This window comes from Phoenix dactylifera, chromosome 13, assembly GCF_051530095.1.
Source record: "Phoenix dactylifera cultivar Ajwa chromosome 13, Ajwa_hap1_PhDact_Kaust_v1.1, whole genome shotgun sequence".
NCBI classification, from domain to species: Eukaryota; Viridiplantae; Streptophyta; class Magnoliopsida; order Arecales; family Arecaceae; genus Phoenix; species Phoenix dactylifera.
In genome coordinates this window covers 5,169,817-5,182,982 of record NC_143202.1, presented here as the reverse complement: position 1 = coordinate 5,182,982, position 13,166 = coordinate 5,169,817, and the positions used below count along the sequence as shown (strand labels likewise).

Genomic DNA, 13,166 nt, shown 5'->3' with positions numbered 1-13,166 from the left:
TCCCTTAGCCGAAATCAAAGAGAAGAGAAGAGGGGCGTGCGCCCCTCTTCTTGGCTCCAAAAGGAAAAACATAAAGCTCCTAAAATGTAGGAGCTTCATGTGTCTTTATAAGGAGGTAAAGGAACAAACCCTAGGGCAATTCTTTTCCTCCTCTTTTCAGCCGTGAGCCACCTTTTCTCTTGGGGTTTTCAGCCACCATCAGCAAAGAAAAAAAAAGAAGAAGAGGAGTCGTGCACCTCCTCTTGATCTTCTTCCCTCCTCCTTGGTTCCAACGCAAGGCAAAGGAAGAAGGCTGCAGGGGCTTTGATTCTCCTTCAAACTTCATCCTTCTTCTTCCTCCTCCCAAGTACAATCAAGGGTTGATTCAAAGGGAGGACATCAGCCATTAAAAGAAGTCTCTGCAAGGGAGCTAGCACCCCGGGGAGACAAGGAAGCTTTGATCGGATCTCTACTTCGTGTGGATACCTGTAGAGGCTGGACGCGTGAACGACTTCAAGCAAACCTTCATCCTAAACCATGAACTTCAGTTTGCGGTGATCATCTACCCACACAAGGTGAAGATCTGATCTTCCTAATGTTATTAAAAGTTTTTAATCCTAATCTATCTACGAACGGTTTTTGAACAACGTTCATGAGATGAACGTCGATCCCGCGCATGCCTCTTCCGTTGCCATCTGAAATTTTTTTTAATTTTCTGCGGCATGGGCGGATTCCCAACACGACAGCTGGATGACAGGTAGATCTGGAGGATGCAGATCCACCCATGCGTTGCTCTATTCCTCTAGAAAGTGGTGTAGGGAGTGTGGATCCCCTCAGTCTGTGCGGTCTTCCCAGAGTTGGAGGAATCTATCTACCACGCCCTTATTGAGTGCCCGCACGCCAGTCAGATTTGGGAGTGTGCCTTGCCCCAACCCAACCATAAGTAGGTGTGGTCATCCATCGAGGACTTTGTGGCCTTCTTGGAGGGTTTTGTGCAGGGTCCCAAACATGAGGAGAGGGGACACGTGCTACCTACCTAGCCTCCCATTATTGGTTGGATAGGAATGCCTAGGTTTTTGAGGGTAGCGGCTCGCACCCGAGGGCAGTAGCGAACAGAACTCTACTGCATGCTGTGGAGATTTTCGGGATCATGGAGGTTTCGCTTGTTGGGCTAGCTAGAGAAATCTGGGGCACTCATTTCGCTACTATAGTGTCTAGGTCTGTTCTTGTGTCCTAGGTGCCTCCACCTCTCGGTTTTCTCAAGGTGAATTTCGACAGTATTGTGGGCGAGAGAGGGAGCCAACGAGGTGTGGATTTTGTCATTAGAGACCACGACATTAGACTGGTGGCAGCAGGGGGCGACGGGTCTTCGACATGTCCGTGGTGTGTGCCGAGCTCCGCACAACATGGGAGGGTGTCACCTATGCGTGATGACAGCTAGGCGCAGACTACATCTTCTTGGAGGGGGACTTGGCTACAATCATCGAGTGAGTGCAAGGTCGAGGGTGTGCGATGGAGGAGTGACCGCTGCTTTATGAGATCTGCCGCCTATTAGAGGCAGAGCCGGCCCGAGCCTTAGGCGATTGAGGCGGTGGCCTAAGACCTCGGGCCAATGGAAGGCCCCTGGGAGGTGAAGCTAGCAAAGAGATTGAGAGAGAGAGAGGGAAGTTTTTTGCGTTGTGACCAAAAGGAAGCAAAGGCCCCATATAAAACGGGAACAGGAGCTGGCTACGAGTCTTCTCCCTTGACGGAAGGGAGGTGGAGAGTTTCCTGGCCTGCAGAGGGGCAATTTGGGAAGTTGGGGACAATAGTTTTGTTTTGGGTGGGGAGGGAGGGAGGGAGGGAGGGAGAGAGGGAGAGAGAGAGAGAGAGAGAGGGATTTGGTTGGCTTGATACACGCCTGAAGCCACTCTTATTTTTCATCCCTTCTCTTTTTTGGTTTTGGTCTTGGTTTTCCTTCCCTCCTCACATTACTCCTGATCCAGCTGGGCCATCGGGAAGAAAGATAGGGGGATTGGAGATGGACTTCTTGAGGGTAGAGAGAGAAAAAGAAGGTGGGCGTGTTTAATGGCTGCTGTGCTGCTGCAGTTGCTGCTTCGGTACTCACTTGAAAGGGATGGTGGGATGGGATTTTTATTAATTAGATCCAGTGAATCTCTCATAATGCCCCTACTTTCTTTTATAGAGAGGCTCTTTTCTGGACAAATTCTTTCCTTTATCTTGACCATGAAGTGTCATGGGATGACCTTTTCCTATTCTACTCTTGCTTGACAGGGTAAAAATATTATCAAGCATTATCTCAATTATTTAATCAGTTTCATAGCTCTTTTCTTAGGATAATTACTTTTCTATGCTTCCATTCAAGAATTATATTAAATTGAAAAGGCTTCTTGTCTATGTTTGATAGATTCATGTATCTTTGTTGAAATAGTGTACTTGATAGCTATCTATTTTCATATCATTTTTTAAAATATTTTATACTTATTCAAAAATTTTATTATTAAAAAAAAGGCCTCATTTATTGGATTCGCCTTAGGCCTCTAAATGTATTGGACCGCCCCTGACTAGAGGAGTGTGGTTCCTACCTGGTCACACATGTTTACTATGAGGTAAACGGTGCTGCTGACTGGTTGTCTCATTTGTTGCTCATCACTCGAGAAGCTTCATCTGTATGGACTATAAGTCTATGCTGGAGCTTTTTTGTAGTCTTTTATTTTTTGATTTTATTAGCCGCATTCATACTCGTCGGATGTGAGTAGAGAAAAAAGAAAAAAAAAAGAAAAAAAAGAAAAAAAAAAAAGCAGGATGAAAGAAAGGAAAGAAAGAGAGAGAGAAAAAAAAGAGGGGGGAGTCCTGCACCATAATAGTGTTATCTTTGGTTATTAGATCAGCGCTTATGAAACCCGTACACCGACGGGCAAAACGTCGGGGCAACTTCCGCACAAGTTCTCCTTTATACCCCACACGCTCCCCCAACGGAGGTCGGTTCCAAAGTAATATCTCTTGCCAAGTGAGGATAATTACGTAATTTTGCATCAGTTTCTTGGGCCACAAGCAACCGCCTCGCTCGCAAGGGCAAAATACTCGCTGTTTCCATAATTAGGTTAAGAAAGAGAAGAAAAAGAAGAAAAATAACATTCTCCCATGGATTCGATCGTTAAGGCGGAGATCGTCAACGCCGGCGACCCGCCGGCGTCCGCCTCCTTGCCAGCACCGGAACCACCGCGGCGTCCGTCGGAGCCCCCGGCGGTGATCGATCTCAGCAGCAGCGACAGCGACTCCGAGGCAGAAGAGGGCGGCGGTGGCGGGGCAAAGAGATCTGCGGTTCCCAATGGTTCCGACGACGGAGGGCCGTTCAAGAAGCTGCGGGCGGAGGGGGGCCTTTCCGCCGCTCTCCCTCTTGGTTTTCTTGATCCTCTCCCCCCGGATATCCCCCCGCTGCTGCCGCGGCCGGTGCCGCTGGCGGTCGCGCGGCCGCTGCCGCCGGCGACGGGTTTCCAGGGGTGCAAGCAGTTTTGGAAGGCTGGGGACTACGAAGAGAGCCCGATCGCTGATTCCACGCCGTACTATGGTTAGTCCGGTTTCTTGGTTTCCTTTTTTTCCTTTAACTAAGATTTAATTATTTTGGCGCTTGGATGTTGGTGGTTTGTACCTAGGTGTCTAATTTGTTTCAATTTTGGTGATAATGTGGTTTAATATTTCACCAAGAATGGAAGCGATTGGGAAAAGATAGGCATAGTAACAAATGGGGTATCGTTATTTAAAATGTATCATGCTGTAACATCAGTACTGGATTTTATCATATGATTTGTGTAGCCTTGAGAGGAATAATGCAATTTCCCATCTGACTATTGACTTTAGAAATGGAAGCTGTTCTCTGATAATGTGTAAAATTTATACCAATTCATTCGATATTTTGATTTGCAATGTCAAGCAAAATGTGATGGGTGGTAATTACATTTAAAATTGAATTTCTATAATTGATGCATGTTTGTGCTGTAGCAAGGTCTATACAACAATTGCTGGTGTAAAGATGCCATTCAAGGGCTATTTCAACCCACTTAAGTGTCTGATAATGGTTTAGCTATATAATAATGTACTAAATAATCTAATTCTGTATCCTTGATAACTTATTTCTAGGTACAAGTTGTTGACATGGTATCTGTTTTCTTTCCATGAAGCAATTCAGATTATTAGACTCAGGTTGTCACTTATTTGGTTTGATAAACAAATTGCTGTTCTTTCATCTAGGTCAGTTCCAATCCTTATAGCAAGTGAAGTGTCTTAGGTAATTGGGATTACACCAGCAAAATTATTATGAAATAGGTTGAACGGGATCCATGAAGGTCTAAGATGACTAAATTAAAAAGATCAAATCACTAGATAAGGCTTGTACCTTTACAAAATAATGGTGTTAAGTCCCCCATATAGACGCATTCTTCTACATGAGGTTTATGAGAAGCATGTTCGACCATGGCAACATAACTGCTTGTAGCTGTTTTATGTGGTATGCATCTGATCAAATTAGGTAGAAGAAAAAATTTCTTCAACTTGAATCTTTTGAAAAATAAAGGAATAGAAAAATTGGTGAAGCTAGGCCCTGGATCTCTTTTGCTTTCATTAATTTTCATGATCCCCAAATTGTGGTATATATCATGTTGGAAAGTAGAGTCTATGCTCTTGCTCTCACTTCTTCTATACGTATTCTCTAAAACTATGATATATACCTTTTTATATACTAGTGAGATCTTCCTTATTTGAATCGGATTCTTTTTTCTAGCAAAAGAAGATAAGTTGTAAGTTCTCTATTATTCTATGAAGGTCCACTCTCTTTAATCGGATTCCTCTTTTAGTTAGAAGAGGATAAAAATTTCTCTCTCTTGTTTTCTTTATACTAGTGAAGTCCAGCTCAAATCGGGTTAGATGCCTCTCCTAATTAAAAGAAAATACAGAGTATAAAAATAGTAGCTATATTTTAAATATTTAAATTTGGGCAGAAGCTAGATCTTGACTCTTACATCAACTTTATCTCGAGTTGCATCGCCAATTTTCTATGGATTATAAGTTATGGCTTCTTGAAGTTTTGCTACTCGACTTAGTCTTGAATGTGTTGGATTTCACTCTTGAAGTTTATTTAGACCTACGTGAAGTTTTGCTTTCTGATTTGGATTCATGTTGTACGGCGAAGTATCCATTTTTTTTAGCATTAGTAGGACAAACTTCTCTTTATCTCCAATTATTGGGAGATAATTTTATGATAAGAGTTGGTGTTGCTTGAGTTGAATGTGTCGCTAGTTGAGATACGAGCTGGGCAAGTTGGATAATTTTCTCCTCTACCTGTATGAGACATCTCTTTATCTTATCATCTGTCAAAGTAGTAGTAGCTATCTCACTTTTGTCTTTCGGTGTACTTTGAGTACCAAACATTACTATCATTCTGCTTATACTGCTCACAGATCTCTACTATTAACTAGGATTGTACAAAGTAGGAATCCTAGGATTTGATACCACTTGAGCTTATCAAAGTGAACGAAGAAATTCTTTTAACCTGCTCAACTCGAATCTTTTTGAAAAATAAAATAGAAAACTTCATGAAAATAAAATCTAGGTCCCATTTTTTTTATTAAGTTTTCATCAAGATTCGCCAAATTAATATCGGAGGTTATATCGGTCGGTGATCGGTTCGGTGTGGTATGGATCTATATGGTACCTTGTTGGGGGAGGAGGGGGAGAGGGAGAAGCAGTGGGAAGAAGAGAGAAAGAGAGGGACGGAGGGAGGGGGAGAGAGGTGGAGGAGCTTACTTGGGTGTTGAGGTGAGTCCCGATGTTGGCGGTGAAGATGAAAGTGGAGGGGTAGAGAGAGGCGGTATGGAATGTGAGGTGGGCGAGAGGAGAGGTCGGAGGGGCTAGCAGTGGTGATTGTGTAGGCAGAGACGAGGGGTCACGGAGGAGGCCAGTGGTGATGACGCGGGTGAGGATTTGCTTTATAGGGAAAGGGAGGGAGAAAGGAGAGGGAGAGAGGGAAAGAGAGGATCTCAAAGGGCATCGGGAGGAGGGTTTGGGAGGAGAGACAGGGAGAGGGAGAGAGGGCATTAGAGGGCATCGAGTTGGGGGGGAGGGTTGGAAGGAGGCTTCAAGGGGGCCATGGAGGAGTCCAGTGGTGACAACGCGGGCGAGGATTTGCTTTATAGAGAAAGGGAGGGAGAGAGGAGAGGGAGAGAGGGAAAGAGGATCTCAAAGGGCATCGGGAGGGGTTGGGACGAGAGACAGGGAGAGGGAGAGAGAGGGCCTTAGAGGGCATCGAGTTGGGGGGGGGAGAGTTGGAAGGAGGCTTGGGAGGCTTCAAGGGGGCCACGGAGGAGTCCAGTGATGACGATGCAGGCGAGGATTTGCTTTATAGAGAAAGGGAGGGAGAGAGGAGAGGGAGAGGAACTCGAAGGGCATTGGGAGGAGGGGTTGAGAGGAGAGACAGGGAGAAGGAGAGAGAGGGCCTTAGAGGGCATCGAGTTAGTTGGGGGGGAGGTTGAAGGAGGCTTGGGAGGCTCCAAGGGGCCTGAACTGATCCGACTGTCCAAACCATGGTATGCCGAACCAGCCCGTACCGGCCGGTACAAATCGGTCCGGCCAGCTACCGGTACGCCAGAGCCGTGAAAATTGGTACAGGCTGGTTCCGTGCCGGAGACGAAGAAGACGAAGAGAAAAAGAGAGAGCGCGGGGAAGAGAGGGAGGGTGACTACTTTCGGCCGCCATCGGAGAGCCGCGGAGGGGCGTCAGAGGCCGGTGGGGGGTGGCGGAGCCCGACGGGGGGCGGGGGAACTCGCGGGGGCGTTGCAGAGGCCGAGACCACGGCCGCGTCCACTGTTTCGAAAGAAACAGGGGACGTGGCCGCAGTTTTTAATTTGGGAATTTTTTAATTTTGGGATTTTTAAGTAAAGTCGGCAACTGATTTGCCGACTTCACTTAAAATTTCCAAATTAAAAACCGCTGCCGCGTCCCCTGTTTCGAATCCCCTGTTTCTTTTGAAACAGTGGACGCGGCCTCCGCAGCGCCCCCCGCGGGTTCCTTCGCGCCCCGCCGGGCTCCGATGCCCCTTCGTGGCTCTCCAATGGCAGCCGAAGGTGGTCTCCCTCCTTCTCTTCTCCGTGCTCTCTCTGGTTCTCTTTTTCCTCCCCGGCTCCGGCGGGGAAGAGCTTTTCGGTTCGTACCGCCCGGTTTCGGTACGAACCGGAATTGTACCGGTCCGGTAGGCAACCGGTACGCCTACCGGATTCGGTACGGCGGACCTTGGTCCAAATTGTTCCGATTCTTGATTGGTCCAGTTTGGTATAGCCCGAACTAGATGGTTCAGGTTGGTTCAGTTTTCTTTGGTTTTCATGATCTATAAATTTCAGTACATATTGTGAGTGAAAAGTAGAGCTTTTGCTATTTGCTTTCGCTCCCTTTGTTGGATACTATTATGTAGAAAGTAGAGTCCATGCTCTTTCCTTTCGCTCTCGTTATTCCCATTCTCCAAAACCATGGCATATGCCTTGTAAAAATACTAGTGAGGTTCTCCTTATTTGAATCAGATTCTTCATCTAGCTAAAAGAGGAGAACTTGTACTACTATCCTATAAAGATTCATTCTTTTTAATTGGTTGGATTTTTCTTCTAGTTAGAAGAGGATAGAAACTTGTCTTTATTATACTACTCAAGTTCAGCCCAAATTGGTTGTGATTCTTCCCTTAATTAAAAAAAGGATACAAATTACGAAAACAATAAATATGTTAAAATTTTTTCAAACTTGGGTAGGGGATAGATCTTGACTCCTATATCAACTTTGTTTGGAGTTGTATCATTAAGTTCTTCCTGGATTAGAAGTTGTGGCTTCTTGAAGTTTCAGTACTCAATTGAATTCTACATGCAATGAATTTTACTCCAGAAACTTATTCAGACTTATCCATAATGGCTAGATTGATCTAGAACATGCCGGATGATCATCTTGGATATGGTCCACCTTGCCTATAAGCTAGATAACCTTTCTTTTGTTATCTTCCACACACTACTAAGTGACTTTGCCTAGTGGTGTACTAATGACTTCTTTTAGGTTTTTTCGACATACAAAAGGAGACAGAAAAGGGTCAACTTGGTACATTATTTACCAGTACTCACAAATCTCATGATATAGTAAAAAAATTATTCATGTAACTGTTCAGAATTCTACAATAATTGCTATAATAGTCTTGGTATTTCTTTCAAAACTAATGGGTTCATGCTACTCTGTGGTTATCTAATGCTTTCACTTTTCATGGTTCCAACAACTTTTGGACTCCTATTGAATGCTTTATTCCTTAGTTAATGAATTTCTACAGATCTATACTTGATAATCATGAGGGTGTGATTATGGGAGGCGAGAAGTCTATATGGTAGTGCCATTGGGCATTAGATGCATCATGTTTGAGTCATAAATGTATACTTTTGAATTAAGTGATCCCATGAATATTGCCCATGCAAACAAATAGCTAGTTATAGGCTTCTGATTCATTATGAGTAGTTTGGTAAGGATATGTGCAACATTGTAACTGTGGGTCAAATAAAAAGGGAGGCAGCAGATACTATGCTATAGTCTTGAGTCATCATTTATTCACTCTTTGTTATTTGGGCGGTCATATGTTGTAATTTTTCATGCTTCAAGACATGAGTTATTAGCTTATGGCTGGAGCACCCACCTATGTCTTGGCCAATATAAAGAACTTTTGTCATTTGCCACTATCGATGGATAAATTTATTATAATATGTTTCCCATAATGTTAAATCATTTTAATTTATTTAGTCAGGTATCTCTTGTACTTCTGTTGTCTTCTTCTTGTTTATATTTGTTGGTTTAGAGGCCTAAAGGTGTTCTTGTTTCAGCATCAGGGATGGATCGTGTGAGAGTTCACCCGAAGTTTCTACATTCTAATGCTACCAGTCACAAGTGGGCTCTTGGAGGTAAACTTTGCAAATCATCCTAAATCATGATTCAGGATCATCTGCTTTTACTTATTGGGTTATATTTGTTATAGCTACATGTATTGTACTATATTTGCATGGGCAATGCTGGATTGGGTCATATGTGCTGTTGATGGTCTTTATTCTTTTTTCATAACTACAGTTTATGTTGTTTTACCTTAACAGCTTTGGCTGAGCTTTTGGACAATTCGCTGGATGAGGTACTTACCTTTATCTACTGAAAGCTGTGCATCATGCATCTCGATAACTTGCTTTTTTAGTGATTAGAGTTGTATTCTTTTTTTCCAATTTAAGGTTTGCAATGGGGCTACATATGTGAACATTGATATGCTAGAGAATAAGAAAGATGGAACCAGAATGTTGCTTGTTGAAGGTATGGTGCTGCACTTATTAGTTTTTATTAAAAATTGAAATTTTGATAATTCGAATTTTCAAAGGCCACAGACAATAATTTGAAAAACAGGTGTTAAGAGAATCTGACATGAGGCTTGACTTGTATATACATGCTTTTGATGCATCATTTTTTTTTACTCATAAGTCCTAACTCCTAACGATCACATGCATTAAATATGTGCAAACTGATGTTTGCATATTGAATCTGGAGCAGGCAAGGTATCTTTATGTGTCAATACGACTTAAAACATTTGAGTAGGGCTTAAAACTGCATGTTGCCTGTTTATTCCCATTTTTGTTAATGCCCTCTTTGTATTATTTGTTGAGTATTGTTTCTCATATTTGCATGTTGTTCCAACAAGCAATTTTTGTTTGTGCTTTGTTTTGTATTTGTCATACTCTATGCGGGGGTGCAAATGGGTTGGGTCGGGTCCTGGGTGACCCCGATCCGACCCGATTTTTGTTCGGATCCTAATTTTGGACCCAGACCCGACCCGGTTGAAGATCGGGTCGGGTCGGGTCTGAGTCGGGTTCAGGTCGGGTCCGAGTCCGAGTCGGGTTCGGGTCAGTTTCAGGTCCGAGTCGGGTCGGGTTTGGGTCCGAATCGGGTCCATTTTTTTGTGCTTTTGGGAAAGAATTTGGGCAAATCTAATTTGGTCATATCATAATTATGAGGTGCTTGGTGACCCATGACTTGAAAGACTTGCAATTGACCTCCAGTCAGAACAGATGACCCATGACTTACTAACTAAGTCGGTCTACAAGCCAAATTTCATATCACACTATTTTTTGTCTATATGGCTGATTGGACGGAACTTGGTGTCTCCCAGCTCCCCTCTCATTAGGACAAAAAAATCCCAGACCTTCTTCCAAAATCCAATTCCATTGCAGAAAACTGGCACATGACCCATATTCAGTTCAGTGTTCCCTCACTTCCTCCCTGCAAAAGTTTAAAAAAAACAAAAACCAAAAAACAGAAGAAAAAAAAAAAGTTAGCTACCGAGACACCAGAGGTATCAACAGTGTAATAGATCGAGAGAGAATCCTGACGGACCAATAGTGCCATGACCCACACACACAAAAAAAGAAAAAACTCTCTTTTGCTTTTCCCCCTCTCTCTCTCTTCGGGTCCATTCGGGTCGGGTCAGGTCCGTTCGGTAAACCCAGACCCGACCCAGAAAATGATTCGGGTCTAATTTTAGGGCCCGACCCAGACCCGTGGGTCCTAAAATTCGGGTTGGGTCTACACGGGTCGGGTCTCGGGTCGACTCGACCCATTTGCAGCCTTAACTCTATGTCGGTACTTACCAAATTATTTATATCCGGGAGTCTCTGATGCTGAAGTTATTTGCAGGTGGTATAGTTTGATCGATGAGATGGAAATATGACTGATTTTGAAGTAGTGTCACGAAGGAAAGATTAGAAGATGAACAAATTATAAATAGTGAACTCAATGGAATATATGAAATAAAATGTAGTAGGCTCCTGTGGATATACATCTGCAATTAAACTGTGGGCAATGACATAGGAAGCACCATACATTTTATCATGTTTCTGTTGTAAGAAGTTTGAGTGGGTAGCACAGAGATCATATAAGGTTTAGTGTATAATTTGGACTATTGTTGTTTGTTATATGCATTCTACCAACGTCATGAGCCCACCACTCGTAAGTCTCATCTGCCAAGCTCACATCCTCAGGAGCATAAGTTCGTGCTTCTTCTGACTCTGTTCTTTATATAACATTGTATGACTCAGTACTGTTTGCCCGAAAGTGTAGAAACAAAACCTTTTCTTCCCGAAATCTGACTCAGTACTGTCTCTTTTGGATATCATATTAGGTGCAGATATAGAGTTTTAATTGGGTTTTGGATTGGGCTTGGGTCTAACATATATATTTTGGGTTTGGGTAATGGTTATGACCAAACTCAACCCAAATGTGACCCGCTGACACTCCTAATTGATGGAGTTGGCAGTTCAAATTATTATTTCAATCATTGGACTTGCTGAAGTTTAGGGCAACTCATGAGTCTTTTTGTTGCTGCTTTTATGTGCGGGATTTGCAGAAATAGAGTAATCTTCCAAACTGAAAGAGATTGGTGCATTTGTTTGCATATATAATGTCAATTACTAAGCTAATTGGGCTGTAAAATAAATGTTAAAAGGGAAACAAAATCTCTATGACCTTGCTTTCCTTGATCCTCTTTAATATATACCTGAAAACCTTACTTTCTCCAGGTTGCACATAATTTTTAGGCCTTCTTCTCCCCACTGTCATTCATGCTTGTTATTCATGAAATAGTGGTCGACCATGCTTTGCATTACTTCCCAAAATACTTCTGGTAATACTGCACTAGCTGATGAAGTATCAAACTTTCAGATTCTGACTCAAAATTTTAGTTGTATCCTGCATTTTGAATTCTTGGTTTGATTTGTGCATTCTTTTGCCAGCTTAATCAATTTTATTTAGGATTTGGTGATCCACCTTAAGGTCTGTTTGCTCTTCTTCTTGGGTTTGGTGTCTCAAATTGCATTTTTCTTGCCCTTCAGTCATTTGGAAGTTGACATACCACATGATTTTACCTTTTTGGATATTTAATCATTAGTGTGTAGCCTGAAGAAGATGAGAAGAAGCCAACTTAAAGTGCATTAATTTTTGGTTGGCAGTGACCCAAATATAATGTAGGCATCATGGTGGTCAGCTCACAAAAAATTAATGAAAAAAATAGAAACCAGAGAAAAGAGAATCCTGGAACATTATGCATACATGATATTTGTATATACTGTAACAAACTGGTCAGAGTTCAAAGGTTTCGGTTTGCTTTGGAGAAAAGAGAATCCTGGAACATTATGCAAGTTTCTGAAAAAAGTATACACTCTAACTTGTTCAGAAGGATTTGTGGCAAGGGGAGCATCTTAAAGAGATAGTGTTGCTATCACATTAAACGATAACAAACTTTGTCTGCTTGCTATGCTCTTGGAGAGGATATTGCTTGAAATTGAACAACACTCTTCCTGAGACAGTGAAGGGGGTAGGACTGTCAAGGAGGATCCCCATGTCTTGTGATTGAAAATGAAGCCAAACAATATTGGAGGTATCAAACATGGCACGATACTCAGCTACAACTGAGTAGGCTTATTTGCGTTCCCACTTCTGAGGATACCAAAAGGTAGACAAAATGGGTTGTCCTGAATTGACAATTCATGACAGCACTTGTCCAGTCCACATCAGGCTAGGATCATCAATTTGAATTGCTGACAAAGATGGAAATAACTCTCATTTGGTGGTACCATGAATTTTTTGAAGAATTAAAGCCATAAAAGAGCGGTAACAAAGTCAGTAGTCTGTGACTGTTGACGGGTCCATCATATGGACAATTGAGGAAATGTGTGAACAATTTCATTAATAAATTAGGCCGGCAACAAGCTGATGTAACCTGATGGATCAGACATAAGTTCATCATTGACTGGTTCAAACCTCAAGTGAAGTTTAATAGTAGTATACAACTTCTCTAAAAATAAATATCCTAGAGCACTATAGCAATGTCATGCCCAAGGAAAACAATAAGGGGACCATGATTTTCTACACTTAACAAACTGAACATAATGAATTCTTCTTCTGCAATCTTGTCATTCATATACAGCATTAAGATTGTATGGTCAAGTTAGGAGAGAAGGACAGCATGATAATGCTCATTTTGCTAATGCCTAAGAGATTGTTGCAAAGATCATGTAAACAAGCATCTCAGCTAGATCAAAGGAGCTGCTTTGTGATCATAAATGCCTCGGTGCAGATAAAATAATATG

General features: G+C 42.5%; 1 protein-coding gene across 4 annotated transcripts in view; it reads left to right on the top strand.

Annotated features, from left to right (window-relative positions):
• Positions 1–3,005: 3,005 nt before the first annotated feature.
• LOC103696821 (protein MICRORCHIDIA 7-like) overlaps positions 3,006–13,166 on the top strand; it is a 54,166-nt gene continuing 44,005 nt past the window's right edge. Inside the window, exons 1-4 of one of the 4 annotated variants that reach the window (XM_039117594.3) lie at positions 3,006–3,550; positions 8,871–8,948; positions 9,135–9,169; positions 9,264–9,342. In XM_039117594.3, coding sequence (XP_038973522.2) covers positions 3,124–3,550; positions 8,871–8,948; positions 9,135–9,169; positions 9,264–9,342 — 619 coding nt within the window. In that variant the 5' untranslated portion in view covers positions 3,006–3,123. The remainder of the gene's footprint in view (positions 3,551–8,870; positions 8,949–9,134; positions 9,170–9,263; positions 9,343–13,166) is intronic. The other 3 variants (XM_039117593.3, XM_088709864.2, XM_088709865.2) reach the window with 3 other exon arrangements.